The sequence below is a fragment of the Oryzias latipes genome, chromosome 23 (assembly GCF_002234675.1).
Source record: "Oryzias latipes chromosome 23, ASM223467v1".
Lineage (NCBI taxonomy): Eukaryota > Metazoa > Chordata > Actinopteri > Beloniformes > Adrianichthyidae > Oryzias > Oryzias latipes.
In genome coordinates this window covers 637,637-652,962 of record NC_019881.2, presented here as the reverse complement: position 1 = coordinate 652,962, position 15,326 = coordinate 637,637, and the positions used below count along the sequence as shown (strand labels likewise).

The following is a 15,326-nucleotide window of genomic DNA, read 5'->3' as shown; positions in this document are numbered from 1 at the left end:
CATGGATTCTATCAGGTGCCTTGTCCTATTTCCACTGGCAGTCTGAAGGCAGTTTTTGAGTTTTTTCCCAGCTCAAACTTCCAGACTTGCATGAGCGATGGCTGTTGGATCCGCTGTCACCGTCCTCTCTTCTTTGTTGTCGTATCGCATCTTCGCCTCTTGGCATCCAATCACTGACCGTGTGTTTCCTCTCTGTTCTTTTTGCTCTTGTCAGGAGTTTTCTTCCTGTACTCCAGCCTGGCTTTGCTGGGTTTCGTCTTCGTCTACGGCTGCCTGCCCGAAACCAAAGCTCGCCGCCTGGAGGAGATCGAGGCTTTGTTTGAGAATCAGCTTTGCTCCTGCGGTGCTTCCGATTCAGACGAGGGACGGCAGGTGGAGTACATCCGCGTCAAGGGCTCAAACTACCATTTATCGGACAACGACGCCTCAGACGTGGATTAGGGAGGGAAGCCTGTGATCCCGCTCTGAATGTGTTTCATGCGTTTCCTTTAGTGGTCGGTGGAACAAGCAGAGTGTAGCGTTCATGTCGGACCCTGGTTTCCCTCATCGCCAAGCGAAGATACTATTCTCAACGAGCCTTTGGTCAAATCAAAAATGTTTGGTGTTTCACTGTATGTATCAAAGGTGACCCACACCTTATCAGGCGATAGACTTCACCTGGAGTAGACACTACACAGTAGAGGTGAAGCATTAAATAGTATGTGGGAAAACTCCACCTCATTCCTAAAGCTCAGCCGGTTTATGAACCTTTGTTGTGTCATTGTTAGTTTCAACACTTTAAACTCCACAAGAGCAGAAAAAGATAAGCGTGAGCAAAGTGATCATCACTGCCAGCATATTTGTTCCAAAATAAACAGAAGATGTGTTTCTGCAGAGGAAAACCATAAGGTTGACACACACAGCAGTGACAGGAACGGGTGTAGGTCCTGGACAACTGGATCAGCAGAGAAAACAAATGAAAATGAGGCTTCATGTCATTTTTGAGGTGAAACTTGAGACAGCAGGTAACATTTACATGTCTGAAAACGACACAAATGAGTCCAATTTAGCTAAAGCTGCATTCACACCGCCCTCGGCAACTCGCTTTCAAGGGACCGCCTCCAGTGAAGAGTCTGACCAAATGCGCACTTGGGCTTCAGCGTTCAAAACTCTCATGTTCACCGGTAGCTTCTCAAGTCTCTAGGACTGTTTCTGGGCTCTGTGCAAAATGCCTAGCCAATGAACGCTCATTAAAAGTTAAACCAGGTTGAAGTTTGACCAATCAGAGCCTCAGATTTGGTAGAGACATATGGATGCTGTCTTTTTAACTCACGGAAGTGCCAGCCGTTTCAAAACTGATCATGGAAGAGAATTTAATGATTGTGGTTTGTGTCCAGGCGAAATGATATGACGCCAAGTCTTTCATATTTCAGAAGAGAGCTGTGAAAGAGATTTGTGAGATCTGCACCCCTTCGACATTTTACACCAAGACTCTTCCAACTGTAGGGGGCAGACATGCGCTAATAAGCAGTGGGAAAAGCAGAAGAAGCCCCTTCTTACTCGTCCAATGTGAACAGCACATTCATGCCTGGTGTGAACGTGTCAAAACAGCTTTATGTTTACACTCTGTTAGTTAGCGTGTCTTTTCTACCGTTTACGCAGTTAATGTAATTCTGAATTGTGAAGGGGGAAAAAGCCGTTTTACACTCATATGCTACACTTACAGTAGTGAAGTGTTGATGTGATCTATGTAATTCAGCAGATTCTGTCGCAGAGAAAAGCAGCAACAAAAGCCGTCCTTCTCTGCTCCAGATTCACGTTGGTGGCTTAAACGGTCAAAGAGTTCCGGTAGTTTAAAGAGTGTTTTTTGTGTCCCAGACGACACTCTGGTGGTCAAGAGTGGAGCAAAAATGGTCAGAGTTGTGGTCGGGGAAGAGTTGCATTACCTATAAAAAGTGTATAATAATGACTCAAGTGAGACTAAAAGTAGTTACAGTTTGAATCTAAGTTCATTTTAACTTAACTGATTTAATGTCATTTAAAATTAAACAATAAAAACACAAAAATTGGCCCTAATTGACAATATTTTGATAACTAAATGTTACTAAAAGTCCATCACGAATTTACTCGAGTAAAAGTATGGAGTAGAAAGACTACAGTTTGATTCCAAATACCCAAACTCATTGTAACTGAGTAACTGTTACTTGTTACAACCCATTTTTGTTGTTAAAGCATCAATTCATTAGAGCATTGACTGTATCTGGGAACTGGACGGAGGAAGTGTGACATCACCAATAGAAAATGACTCATTTCTGGCTCTAATGAAATAAAGTCAATATAGTGGCCTTTTTTATGTGGACGCCACCATTTTGGAACCAGAGGACATCAGTGAGCAGTGATTGGTCTGAATCGACCTGAGTCAATATGTCCATGGCAACCACTCTCACCAATCAGGAGCAAGCTTTTTGGAAGTCCACACCCTTTCCACTTGAAAGCAGACTTGGGAGAATCTGTCAATCAAATGTTTTGGATGCTGGACATGGGGGCCAGTAGGCACCACTTACTTTTAGTGAGGCATCTGATTGGTCAGTTTATAACTTGTCTATTTCTCAGTAGAAGTCTATGGGATTGTGGCTTCTTGGAGTCAGCGGGTACTTCCTGTTTGGAACGCCAGTGGGGAGTGGTCATTCAGTCCAGGTCTCATATACAGTCAATGATGTGGCGCGGTGGAGCAAAGCTCAGAATCCCTGTTGTGAGTCCATCAATGTCACATGTAACTTTGTGTCTTCATGGCAGTGTTTTGTACCTTACGGTGTGTAGATGTGTGTGCATCCCTGCTGCAGGTCTGCAAACACTTTCTGGACCTGTTGCTGCTCCACAGCTGCTCATGTTATCTTCAAACTCCTCATTTTTACAGGATTTTGTGACAGCATTTCACTTCGTCAGTAGCTTCTTTCAAGTCTTGTACTTCTACCACTACCTTATCCAGCTATCCAAAGTATCAAGCAGCGTTGTTTTGTAGCTTTCCTATGTGCCTATATTGACGACACCAGTACACCTCGTCTTTGTATCCCACTTTGCACATTTTCCAGTCAGAAAAAGCTAAAAATGAGGACAATAGCTCTGCCAGAACTCAAGATTTAGTGAAGCACAATATCCCTGCGTCATGTTCATGTTTCATTTGTCAATTATGCCTTTACGATAAGAGCTGCAGGTTGTTGAGACGCCACTGGCGGTCTGGTCCTAACATTTAGTTTTCTCCTGAAATGCAAACATCAGAGATGCACATTGTGTTTGAAGGAAACTTGTTGGCAGATTACCACAAAAAGTCTCCTCAGATACTTATTTATTTTAATGAATGGTTGTTGTTGTAAGGATTTCTGGCACAATCAAAAAACACAGAATTTGACATCACTGCCCAAAGTTTGTGCAAAGCGTACAGAAAAGCAGCATCACAAACCAGATTTGTGTATTTGCTTCAGGTTGAAGGTTTGTGTATCAGCCAGCAGAAGTAATGTATTCATGTGACGCAGCAGAACTTATTTTCTGACATTTTCTTATATTCATTAGTGTCTACATGACATGAAACTTCATTTTTTCATTTTGTTTCCATGCATGTTTCAGTATATTTGCCTCAGAAAGTGTGTGTTTTTGTTGTCTTCCTCCACTGTTTTGTGTTCAAATCAAGCTGCTGTTTCCAAACTAAAGAATCTTTAAATGTTTGAGGCACTGCAGTGGGATTTTACATGTTTGTAATTACATGCATGAAGGATTGTGGGGAACAAAAGTCAGGTTCACGTAAAATTCTGTTGTGAAATCCTCCTAGAATAAGCTCCTAAAATCAAAGGGAAACTCCAGCAGTTATGATGTTGTGTTTAAGCAAAGTTCTGGTGGTAAAAGTGACACTGAAGGGGAGCAGCGCCCCCAAGTGGAGAATAGGTTCAAGCACAAACTGTGGATCAGCTTCCTCTGACTGGACAGAAGTCATGGAAACCCAACGGATGAGGCGAAACGTTTTACCTTGTTTCTGAATTCTCTCACTACTTAGTGCTCTATGTAGGGCGTTTGCCTTTTTCAGGGTGTCCAAATCTAGTATACCACAATCCAGAGCCCTGGAAATTTCCCAGAAGTCTCTATAAAAAAACTAGTGTGCATCGATGGTTAATATTGGCAAATAATATTTAACTCTGTAACGCCCACTACAACAAAGAACGGAGATAAAATTCCTTTTTATTTTCTAATTTAGATCTTTTTAACTTTCCATGAAACCCACCTAACATTTACCAATATCCTTTTTATCAGATATAGATGGTATAGATTGTGATGGTTTGGGTCATCTGGGAACAAAAACATCTTGACTTGATTGTTCTGGAGAACTGCATTTACCCGCTGACCTAAATGTGATCCACACATTTTTAACATGATGTCATTCTTTTAGAAACAAGTCAACAAATCTTTTGAAATCAAGTTTAAAAATTTGCAAAACTTTTTCCCGCCAAAAGTGTTTAATGGAAGCAGCTATTTTGAAATGAGCAGGAAAAGCTCCTCTACTGCCTCTGGTGGGCTGATGATGAACTACAGGGCAGGAAATATGGACCAATTTAAATCCAATGGGTTTTAAGGAAAGTTTGGATCATACTAATGAGATAGGGGTCTTCATTATATTAGCTTCTATTTATTTTTATTGTCAGAACACAGTAGGTTCATAAATAGTCTTAGGTTTTTACATGTTGGGCATGGGCCTGACTATTAGAGGTTGGATACTGGTGAGGCAGTTGGGGCGTAGCCATTCATTCAGTGTTTTTGCTCAGTTCTCCATGAATGGTTGGTTTCCTCCTTCATCCTCGTAGACTAAAAGTGTTCAGTGGTTCCGTTGTGGTTGCGTGTAGATCAGGAGCAGCTGTCTCCAAACTCACCTAAGCTACTTTTGTACAGTGGTTGTGTGACGTCGCTCGTGCCAATCCCAGTATTTACCATGAGCGAGTTGCTGCTCGTTGTGTTTAGCGGTGAAGTTTTCTATGTGAACTGATGTTTTAAAGTTGATCCAGAACTACAAATACAGTGCTGTAAAGTATATTTAATTATTGTTGGAGCTGTAAATGTTTTGCTACACTTTATATTCTTTCAAAATGAACCTGATGAAACTGTGTGTTTATGGATAAATGAATAAAGTTTGAAATCCAAGTGGGGTTTATTTCACTTAGTGACCAACAGAAAATGTGCTGACGTCTTTTCTTTATTTACTATTAAACGAGGCTTAAATTAAAACTGCAGCCCAACACGTCATTTTTCCTGCTATGATATCTTCTGCTTCACCAAAATGAGATGCCGGCTCCTCCCTCCAGCGCTGTATCTTCTTGGGGTGCTGGGTTCCTGTGGACTGTCCTCTTCTTCATGGGACAGCTGTCTTCTTTCAGCTCCTAAAGGACGACAGAGGCCATGGCTGAACAGAACCTCAGAGTCCTGGCTGGTACCTCAGACTGTCTCCAGATGAAACCGTCGCTCTCTGAACCTCCAACCCTGCAGACGAGGCCGCTTCCTGCCTGTCTGTTGGGATGGGAGCTTCCTGTGGTTCAGCGTGACTCCGCCTCCCAGACACGCCTTCACCGTCCGGCGGATGGAGACTGAAGGGTGGGGTTGCAGCCTTGACGTCTGGGCCACACTGGGTGGTGGCATCTCGAGCGTCAGGTTTGCAGAGGCTCAGCGTTTGAGCTGCTGCGTCTTGGGTTCGGGCTTTTCTGCAGCCGCACGGCTTGAACTCTGGACTTTGTTCCAGACTGAGACGGACAGCTGGACTCGTGGTTTCCATCATTTGAGCTTTGGATGTCTTCAGAATGTTTTCTTCATCTTTTAGGCTGGTGTTGGAACTCTCTGATGGCGTAGGGGGTCTGGACTGGGGGGGTTTAGGACTCAATAAAGCTTGATCTAAATGAATTGGATAACAAGCATGGGCCGTACAGGAGGAAGAAACTGGCTCACAGCATGGTTCATCCTATAAAACAGAGAGCAGTGTTATGTGGGGTTACTAAGGGGCAGTTCAAGTGTTATGGTTCTGTCAAACAGGAATTATGATGTCATTCTGTTTCTGAAAATCCCATTAAAAACACATGGATTCAGGTTAAAAATAAAGGCTGCTCAACATGTAACAACATAATAACCCTTGTTCTATCCTAGGCACTTTAACATTGGGAGTTGGGTCATCTAGACCCACTAGACAGAGCTCTGAACCTTTCTTCTTCAATGATTTGTGATCTTCACTGGTGTCCATGGATTACATGAAATCTTTCCACCTTTATCCACCTTTGTCATGGTAGGGGGAACACGTCAATGGAAGGGGGGGGGGGGGTCATAGGATAACACAAGGGATAAAAAGGTGCATTTTTCTTACTTCTTACAGTAAATATAATATAAAGGCTGTTAATGTTCAGCAGTTCTTCTCCTGTTACTTCTGCTGGTCAAAGGTGCAGCCAATCCGGTGCCTAACAGCAGCGGATTGGCTGCTCTGTGAGCCGCGCCTCTGTTCTAGTGTAGCGTATGTCTGTGGTCGTGTCTGAATTCCTTCACTACTCACTATTTAGTCCCCTATATTAGTGTGTTCAGCATTTCTCAGTTATTCCAGAATTGAGTGAAATGTCCCCAAAGCCTCTGCAAAAAACCAGCATGCATTGATGGTCACTAGATCAGGTAAAATAGACCACAATGCATGCTGGTGTTTCCAAAAACCAAGTTTGAAGTGAGGCTTTAGCGGCGTCTTCAACATGCGGCTGGAATCCCGTAGATTTTGTGACATCTGAGGGGAAATGGGCGAATAAAGAAACGACACCCCAACAAAGTTTCCTCGGCGGGTTTAGTTCCCTACAAAGCCTTTCTGGTGCTTTTATTTGATTGTTTTCCTGCTGTTCTATCCATTGTATTTAGGTTATATCCATTGTGTGGATAAAAGCTGTCAAATACAGAAACCTTGAGCTGCTTCAAGGACTGAAACAGTATTTTACAGAAGGGATTTGCTGTCTGTGAAGGTTTAGAGTTTCAAAAGGAAATCTTATGTATGTGAGTAGCTCGGTTGGTAAGGTGGGAAGCTACCATGCAGGAAACCAGGGTTCGATTCCCGAAGGGGAATGAGCAATGGTACTGGGGGCAATTACCATATCAATGGCGAACAGTTAACATCACTCAGTGAGGGTCCTTAGGCAAGACCCTTAACGCTACTGCCTCCCGAGCGCGGTTTCGGCTGCAGCTCACCGCTCCCCCAGGGGATGGGTCAAATGCGGAGAAAGAATTTCCCTTCGTGGGATAAAATACAGTGTATAAAAAAATAAATAAAAAAAAAATTAAAAAAAATAACCTAAATATGTTTAAAAACTTAGACCTGCTTAAGCAAATTGAGTTTTTCAATATGTCAAAGTACCAAACAGGACTCTGAGAGTATTTTAGTAGTAGAAACTCCAACAGCAGTCTTGTTCTTCAGGTAGTTTTCTCTGAAATACGGCTGTAGCGGCAGGAAGCCAGGAGGCGTTCTGATGTAAATGAACTCACGTCATTAGAATCTGAACTATAGTAACCCGCTGTGCAGGAGCAGCTCGGGGAATATTCACAGCCGCTCACAGGACGGGGGGTTGGTCCTGGAGATGCTGGGGGGTTAAAGAGAGAAACCAAAAAACACTTCAGCTCTTCTGTCTCCACCACTTCCATCATGAATAACCTGCCTTACATGAGTGGAAGTCTGCGTTCTTGTAGAACTGTGAGGGAAAACAGCAAAGACAGCAGCAGGATTCATTTAGGAAGCTCGACATGCTTTCTGCCACACAGCTATGAGGATCTATCACTAGACGGCGACAGAGGGACAGGGTCATGCTTACCTCAGCGAGCATGGACTGACAGTCAGGCACAGTTCTGTGGGAAATGTGACAGAAAAACCTTAAATAAAACTGAAGCTAAAACCTAAATCTGAGTCCCAACACCTACTGGAGGCCTGAAGGTCTGATGGATGTTTCCTCTGCCAGAAATAGTTTGGACTGCGGCCCTCCACAGCCAGAACCTGAAAGAATGAGCGAATGCCGATTCTGTGGTAGACCAGATGAGGACGCATGCAGTTCTGGGATCTGCAGCTCCCACCTTCCCTTCCATTTTCATCCTGACAGAACCGCTTGAAGACATCCTGGTGGGTGGCGTGTTCTGGGTCTTCCTGGCTGAGTGTGAAGTCCAGCCCCTCGTCTTCCGGTTGTGTTGGAAAAATGTCTGTGTTCATTCTACAGACCTCACCTTCACTTCTACTGCAACGACACTCAACGTGTTCACAACATCCTGGTTCTTTCCAAGAGCAGAAAACCAAATGTCTGAGAATGAAAGTGCTGACTCTGGTTCTGGACTTCCAAAGAACCCCTGGGCTGGAGAGGAGGTCTGGATTTGGAAAAGGGGTGGTTCTGATGTGTTGGACCAGCAGCAGGCTTCTGTCATAGATCTGGGCTGGGAGAAAGGCTGAAACTAAGACGAGTAAATCACTTAGATTAGGATAAGAACCACAATAAACAAGAAAACATTTTTGCATTTTACTTTTATGCATCATAACCTTCATGCCCATGTAAATACATATTCTCATGTATATACTACATGGACAGACATATTACCAACCTGTCTTGACTGCTGCATGTCATCCCAGGGTAAAGGAGAACGCTGAACGATAACCTGGGCCTGACTGTGGCTTTCCTTTTCTGGATTCATCTGGAACTGGAAGATTCCTGACAGTGCCAGTCCTGATCAGAACAAACACAAAGTATAGAATACAGACTGGATATTCTAGAAATGAAGTTCTAGTAAAACCACCTCTGCCTGAGGACAGTGATGAGGCTGAGGAAGAAGGGCTGGGGAGGTCGGTTCTGGGTGGCAGGTAGTCCGAAGCGCTGTTGTCTGAGAAGGCTGACTCCAGGACCGGTGAAAGCTAGAAAAAGAATGATGCTTAATGATTCAGGATCAGAGTATGAGTCCCATTATTTTCTATAGCTTGGCTGGAGGTACGACTTTCACTGTATCCCCAAAAGTATTGACTCACACATGAACTGAAGTCCCGTCCCTAACCCATAGAGTTCATGTGATGTTGTCCACCTTTAGCAGCTTCAACTCTTCTAGAAAGGCTGTCCACAAGGTTGAGGAGTGTTTCTAGGAGTTTCTGACCTTTCTTCCAAAAGGTCATTGGTGAGGTCACACTCTGATGTTGGTGGAGAAGGCCTGGCTCTCAGTCTCTGCTCTAATTCATCCCAGAGGTGTTCTATGGGGTTCAGGTCAGGACTCTGCAGGCCAGTCCAGTTCATCCACACCAGACTCTGTCCTCCATGTCTTCATGGACCTTTCTTTGTGCTCTGGTGTACAGTCATGCTGGAAGAGGAACTCCAAACTGATCCCACAAGGTTGGGAGCTTGGAATTGTCCAAAATGTTTGGTATCCTGTGTCTTGGATGCAGCTGCTCGACCATGAAACCCATTCCATGAAGCTCTCTGTGTTCTGGACTTAGACTGATCTGAAGGTCACATGACGTCTGGAGCTCTGCAGCAACTGACTGCAGAAAGTCTGAGACCTCTTTGACCTTCAGCATCCTCTGCAGCGTTCGAAATAAGCGGTTATCCTGTTGTCCGAGACAACCAGATTTCACGGAGGACAACCAAAAATGAACCTGGTGGTTGTCCGTGTGACAACCTGGTCTTTTATTCAACATTTTGGAATTTTTCGACTATTTTTCAAAGTTTTTGGGAAACTAACGTCCGACTTTTTTAGATAAAACCGAGTGTACACGATCAATGTCACGTGACTTCCGAGTACGCCCGAAGACGTGAGCGGCATCAGCCTCAGCAGTCTGAGTCAGATGCTGATGATGATGACATAACCCTAGAGCACATGTGTCAAACTCAAGGCCCGGGGGCCAAATGTGGCCCTCCATGTCATTTTATGTGGCCTACGAGAGCATAAAAGTTTTTAATTTCTTAACATAAAAATAAAAACTTGGTGTGTATTTATTCCTATTTAGTGGGAATCGAACTTGAAATCTGGGATTGGGCAGCTATACATTAGGACTTAAATACTGTCCATTTAGCCTAACCTGACAGAATAGAATTTAAAAGAATTTATGCAAGAGCAACAAGCAAACATGTTTTCTATGTAACTGCAAATGTCACTTTAAAAAGTTATAATAAATAAATAAATGAGTTATTTAACATTAAGGAGTAGTTACATTTATTTTTCATTACATTTAGTTACATATATAAGTTATATCTGGCCCTTTGAGGACAACCACCATGCTGAAGTGGCCCTTGGTGAAAATGAGTTTGACACCCCTGATCTAGAGGAACTTGTCAAAAATGACAACATTGCACCTGCATGTCTTGTCTAAAAGATCAGGGAAATTAGTCTTTAATTAAACATGGTATCATTTACACATGTGTTTATTTGAAATAGATGTCATATCAAATTATAACTTTTTATCATATAAATATTACTTTATATTTGGAATGCTGTACTAGTCCCAGTCCATAAAAGTGTTCTAAATTTTAAAAATACTCATTAGGTTACAGTGTTGGTTAATGTAATCAATTTTCTGATATATTATGGGGTAAGATAAAGTATTTTCATTTGACCGTAACAGTATTTGATTTACATGGCAATATTTTGTGTAACCAAATGCTTCAATATTAAGTAAAATGTTTGTTTTTAATATTTAAAGAGTTTTTAAATGTCAATCATAAGAGGCAGTTGATATTAGATGTATAGAAGAAATAAAGATGGAAGTACTGACATCTGAGTAGGTTTCGTTGCTGTTAAATATTGGTATCGAATGACGACCAAAAATTGGGGAAGACAACCAAATATTACTTGCCAGGTTGTCCGGAGGACGACCATTTTCTTTCCTTATTTCTAACGCTGCTCTGACCCCTCTCCATCAGGTTACGTGGTCGACCACTTAGTGGCTGAGCTGCTGTTGTTCCCAAACTCTGATAGAGCTGACAGCTGACTGTGGGAGATTTAGGAGGACATCTATGACAGTTCCACGCTGGAATTCACTGAGAGAGGAACATTCTGTCACAAATGTTTGTAGAAACAGTCTGCATGTCTGACTGTGATTTTATTCACCTGTAGCCGAGTGGTTAGGACACCTGGTTCTGGTCATTTGGATGGCTGTAGTGTAGTATATTTTCAAGTGCGACTTACATGTGATTTTTGTAAATAGGCTCATGTGTTTGTTATTTTTCCACTAACAACCATTAGAGGGCATGCAGGTGTGTGTATGAGTATTTGCTACTGACATCCATGCAGAAGAAGAAGCAGCGCTCAGTCTTATGCTGGCCTTTGGGGAATCTTTCCAAAACGACACAGAGGATGAAGAATTCAGCAGTTTTGGTGATTTCAAGTGATACAAATAGTTTTCAGTTGATGTGTTAGCATGTTCGTTATGCTGTGGTTATCGGTTCATATGTTGCGCTAATTATATTAGATTCCTCCAATGTTTCATGAAGCTAAATAAGCATCAACATGTCACGGTAGTGAAGCGTGCAAATATTCAGTCTATTATTGTTTTTTATTCTCTTATTATGATTTACCTTCCAAGATGAAATGTTTGTCTTGTTCCTGTATTTTCTTACATAAATGTCTCCCAAAAATGCAACTTATTCTCTTTATTATGCATTTTTGGGTGTCTGCGACTTATAGTCCAAAAAATACAGTAAATGAATTTCTTTGTATTAAAGCTCAGAGGAAATGTACAACCTGTCCACATTTGAATCCCTGGTGGTTAAGAGTCTTTCTTGTTTGCATTCCTTGAAAACTAGATGAAACGAGAAAAAACAGCATCTTTTGAATGAAAACAAGTGTTCAATACTTGGACAATTTCATTAATCCAGCACTCTACCTATAATGAGGTTGGCTGTCTGCAAGGAACAGCTTAGACGGGGAACCAGGACTCATCGGCAGCACAAGAGCTTCATTTCTCCTGTGTTTGAGGCTTTTTTTACTGCTGCCAAAAACTGTGACTTTGGGAGGATCTGAAATAAAAAGCTCTTATTGCAATAGAACTGGTATAAAAAATAACTGAAATACTAACAAAAATACAACTTTGAACTTTAAATGTACATTTACTTGTGTTTATCATAAGTTTATGGTATTACAGTAAAAAACAGGGTTTCTAACAGTCACATTTAAGCCTTTTTCTATCTCTTTAGAATAGAATTTATAGTTGCAGGGTGCGTAGAACGCCATCCAGTGGTGACAACAGAGTAAAGAATTGTTCTTTTATCCAGCATTGTCTTTGAATTCCCTCAGTACTCATCACTGAGGGAGTTTAGGACTCAATAGAGACTGATCTAAATGATTTGGACAACAAGCATGGCCTGTATAGGAGGAAGCACCCTGAACAGGTGCCATGTTGTTGCAGGGCCCCATTCATGGTTTTTATAACATGTTCTGGCTAAAGTAAACCTCTGGAGGTTAGCTTGTTTGACAGAAAAGAAAAGGTTGGAGAATTGAACTGAAGAGAAGTAAAAGTTCCCGTATTAGCATAATTTTAAAAAAAGGTTTTGGTACAAAAAGCATTTTTTCTTTTATGCCACAGAGATATTTAGAAGATTATTCTAATGCATAATTGTGGCCTAACACCATCTTACCTTGGTTTGCTTTCTTGGTAGCGATCTGGTTAACAATAAGTAAAGTCATCAGGTCTGTGCTCCCAGAGCCAACATTTCCAGACGAGGAATTTGGAAGATTTATGCCCAACTTCTTCAATTTTTGCTCCATTTTTTTCTTTTCAAAAAACTCCTAAGACACACAAAAACAAAAAATATAAAGTATTACTGGGCACAACCTACTAGTTTAGTTTTTGAAAATATTTTCTTTGCAGGTTGTCTCACCCTCTGCTTTTTAGCATTGTTCTTCATCACCAAGCGGTTCCTGAAGTATTGATCATTTCTTGGTCATTTAGTTAGCTCAAAGGCAGTTATGCTAAACTTTACTTACCTTGAACCTCCAACCCAGTTCATGTTTAAAGACAATTTATGGACAAAATGTCACTGGAATTAGCTAAACTGTAACAGGGCTGTAATAACCGCCAAAACAGGTGGATACCGATTGGCTAAAAAAACTATGACGTCAGAGAACAACCGTTAGATGAGAACGAATACATTCCCAAAGATCGGGTTATAGTTCGGTGCCTTGTGGAGGCTTTTTAAATGTATATACCGGTAAATTGTGATACTTGCTTTGCTGTATTTACAGAAGTGAAATTAGAGTGAATGTACTGTTAATACAGCAGAAAAGAAGCGTTTATAACTGTTGTCGTGGCCAATAGAAAACAAGGTGCTTATTTCATAACAACGATACTTCCGGCGGTATGGACTCCCCTCCGGTGGACGGAGAGTACTAATACACTTCACATGTCATTGTCTTATTTTTATTTTTTATTTTTTTTGGCACGCGGCGCCGTTAAACCAAAGTCTTGAGGCAGACCAAACAAATAATGACGCAGTTCCCAGCGCCACCCGATTGGAGGCGCTATTGCCCCACCAAGGCGCTGAAAAAAGCCTTAGTAGGCGTAGCTTTGGTAAAAGTTTTTATTTCTCTCAAAAAATAGGCTAACTGCGCAAACGGACAAACCCTGATGGAGTCGATTCTGGAGGGGGTTTCTAATAAAGAACCGAGAGTGTACATAAAGGCAACACGAAGAAGAAGATGATGCTAAAACCGGAAGTTGAACTGTTTTATCAAATAAAAGCATAGGTGGAACTCTACTGCACTGTCCTGCTCTCTGTGGGGACGTTTAATTTTGGTGGAACAACAGGAAGTGCAGCTGTTAGCTAGTTTACCTTGCTAGTCTCTGATACAAAAAGGCGTCCGGTGTAGCGGTACATGTCTGGATTCACTCTACGCCAACTTCCCTCGTCGACCTCGGAGGATGGACATCATGCGGCGCGTTGGCGGAGAACACTAACACTCAAAGATGGCCAACCTCCTCGATGCGGCGGCCAAAGTGAAATGGGACCGAACGGCCGCGGCGAAGCGAGCCGTGTTCCTGGCGGCCGCCGCTTACGGCGTCAAAAGCCTGTATCCGATCATCTGGAAGCTGATCTGCAAAAGCAAAAGTCCCCGCAGCGACTCGCTGGCGGAAACCACGAACGGCGTGCCGGGAAGAGCTCCCAAAAGCGCCGGGACCGGAGCCAGAGCCTCGCCGGGGCTGAACGCCGAGTTTTTCCATCAGATCCTGGAGCTCGGTAAAATCCTCTTCCCCCGGCTGGTCTCCAAAGAGCTGTGCCTGCTGAGCCTCCACTCCGTGGCGCTCATTTCCAGGACGTTTCTGTCCATCTACGTGGCCAGCCTGGACGGGAAGATCGTGAAGACGATCGTGGAGAAGGAACCGCAGCGCTTCATCCTCCAGCTGGTCAAATGGCTCCTCATCGCCATCCCGGCCACCTTCGTCAACAGCGCCATCCGGTTCCTGGAGTGCAAACTGGCCCTGGCCTTCCGAACCCGACTAGTGGACCACGCGTACCGGACCTACTTCACCGACCAGACCTACTACAAAGTCAGCAACATGGACGGGAGGCTCGCCAACGCGGACCAATCGCTCACGGAGGACGTGATGATGTTCTCCCAGTCTGTGGCCCACCTGTACTCCAACCTCACCAAGCCCATCCTGGACGTGGTCCTGACCTCCTACACGCTGATCCAGACCGCCAGGACGAGGGGGGCCAGCCCCACCGGGCCCACCCTGCTGGCCGGGGCGGTGGTGTGCGTCACGGCGATGGTCCTGCGCGCGTGCTCGCCCAAATTTGGCAAACTGGTGGCGGAGGAGGCGCACAGGAAGGGCTTCCTGCGGTACGTGCACTCCCGGATCATCGCCAATGCCGAGGAGATCGCCTTCTACAGAGGACACAAGGCAAGCAGCCGTCTGGACATGCATTAATGCAGATGTGCATCTGTGTCCAATGGTTATGCCGTTTGAACAAAAAAAAACAAGCGACGTTACTGCAGAGCAACAGTAGTTTATTAGAAACTTGCCTCTTGAGTCATAGCTTGCTGCAAAGCAACCCCGGCCCCCTTCACCCAAAATGAGAGCTTTCTGTTTACACCAAAGCCTTCCCAGTGGTTTCTTGTTCGTGAAAATGCAATTTCTACACAAAATAAAAAAACCTGTGTTGTTTTCTAGGACATAGTTTCTGCAGAGTGGCAGTGGGTGGCGCTGCTCAATCCCGCCGCCCCTCTTCCTGTCACTCATAACTGAGAGCTCTCTGTTTCCATGCCCTCCTGCTAGTATTAGCCACTCCTACACCATCTAGGCCTGCACAATAAAATCCAGAAAACGTCAGCATCTTGAT

General features: G+C 43.4%; 3 protein-coding genes across 9 annotated transcripts in view; 2 read left to right on the top strand and 1 right to left on the bottom strand.

Moving 5' to 3' along the window:
• The window catches only part of slc2a13 (solute carrier family 2 member 13), a 146,356-nt gene extending 141,193 nt beyond the window's left edge, over positions 1 to 5,163 (top strand). The window contains exon 10 of the mRNA XM_023952454.1: positions 215 to 5,163. Within this exon, the coding sequence (XP_023808222.1) occupies positions 215 to 441 (227 nt within the window). The 3' untranslated portion in view covers positions 442 to 5,163. The remainder of the gene's footprint in view (positions 1 to 214) is intronic.
• A 34-nt stretch (positions 5,164 to 5,197) lies between these two features.
• Positions 5,198 to 13,930, bottom strand: c23h12orf40 (chromosome 23 C12orf40 homolog). Of its 7 annotated transcripts, XM_020714101.2 has the most exons (14): positions 12,973 to 13,799; positions 12,867 to 12,906; positions 12,624 to 12,774; positions 11,873 to 12,005; positions 11,731 to 11,788; positions 8,803 to 8,917; positions 8,611 to 8,732; positions 8,336 to 8,463; positions 8,095 to 8,252; positions 7,945 to 8,017; positions 7,839 to 7,872; positions 7,691 to 7,718; positions 7,516 to 7,610; positions 5,198 to 5,971 (listed from the first exon to the last, which is right to left on the bottom strand). In XM_020714101.2, exons 1-14 carry the CDS (start codon positions 12,993 to 12,995, stop codon positions 5,435 to 5,437), a joined length of 1,695 nt encoding a protein of 564 aa, XP_020569760.1. In that variant the 5' UTR covers positions 12,996 to 13,799; the 3' UTR covers positions 5,198 to 5,434. The 7 variants fall into 7 exon arrangements, 6 of the variants coding, with proteins under 6 accessions (XP_020569760.1, XP_020569759.1, XP_020569757.1 ...); XR_002293052.2 differs by lacking the exon at positions 7,691 to 7,718 and having other exon boundaries at positions 12,973 to 13,803; XM_020714100.2 differs by having other exon boundaries at positions 7,691 to 7,872; positions 8,611 to 8,717; positions 12,973 to 13,802.
• LOC101173669 (ATP-binding cassette sub-family D member 2) overlaps positions 13,923 to 15,326 on the top strand; it is a 28,984-nt gene continuing 27,580 nt past the window's right edge. Inside the window, exon 1 of the mRNA XM_004082836.4 lies at positions 13,923 to 14,887. Within this exon, the coding sequence (XP_004082884.1) occupies positions 13,952 to 14,887 (936 nt within the window). The 5' untranslated portion in view covers positions 13,923 to 13,951. The remainder of the gene's footprint in view (positions 14,888 to 15,326) is intronic.

What these genes read in the sequence shown, in the direction of transcription:
- c23h12orf40 (XM_020714098.2), bottom strand. Translation starts at nt 12,995, where the DNA reads ATGAACTGGGTTGGAGGTTCAAG. An exon ending in ACAATGCTAAAAAGCAGAGG is followed by an intron (nt 12,775 to 12,866) that starts GTGAGACAACCT and finishes TGTGTGTCTTAG; the next exon opens with GAGTTTTTTGAAAAGAAAAA. An exon ending in TACCAAGAAAGCAAACCAAG is followed by an intron (nt 12,006 to 12,623) that starts GTAAGATGGTGT and finishes TTTTTATTTCAG; the next exon opens with ATCCTCCCAAAGTCACAGTT.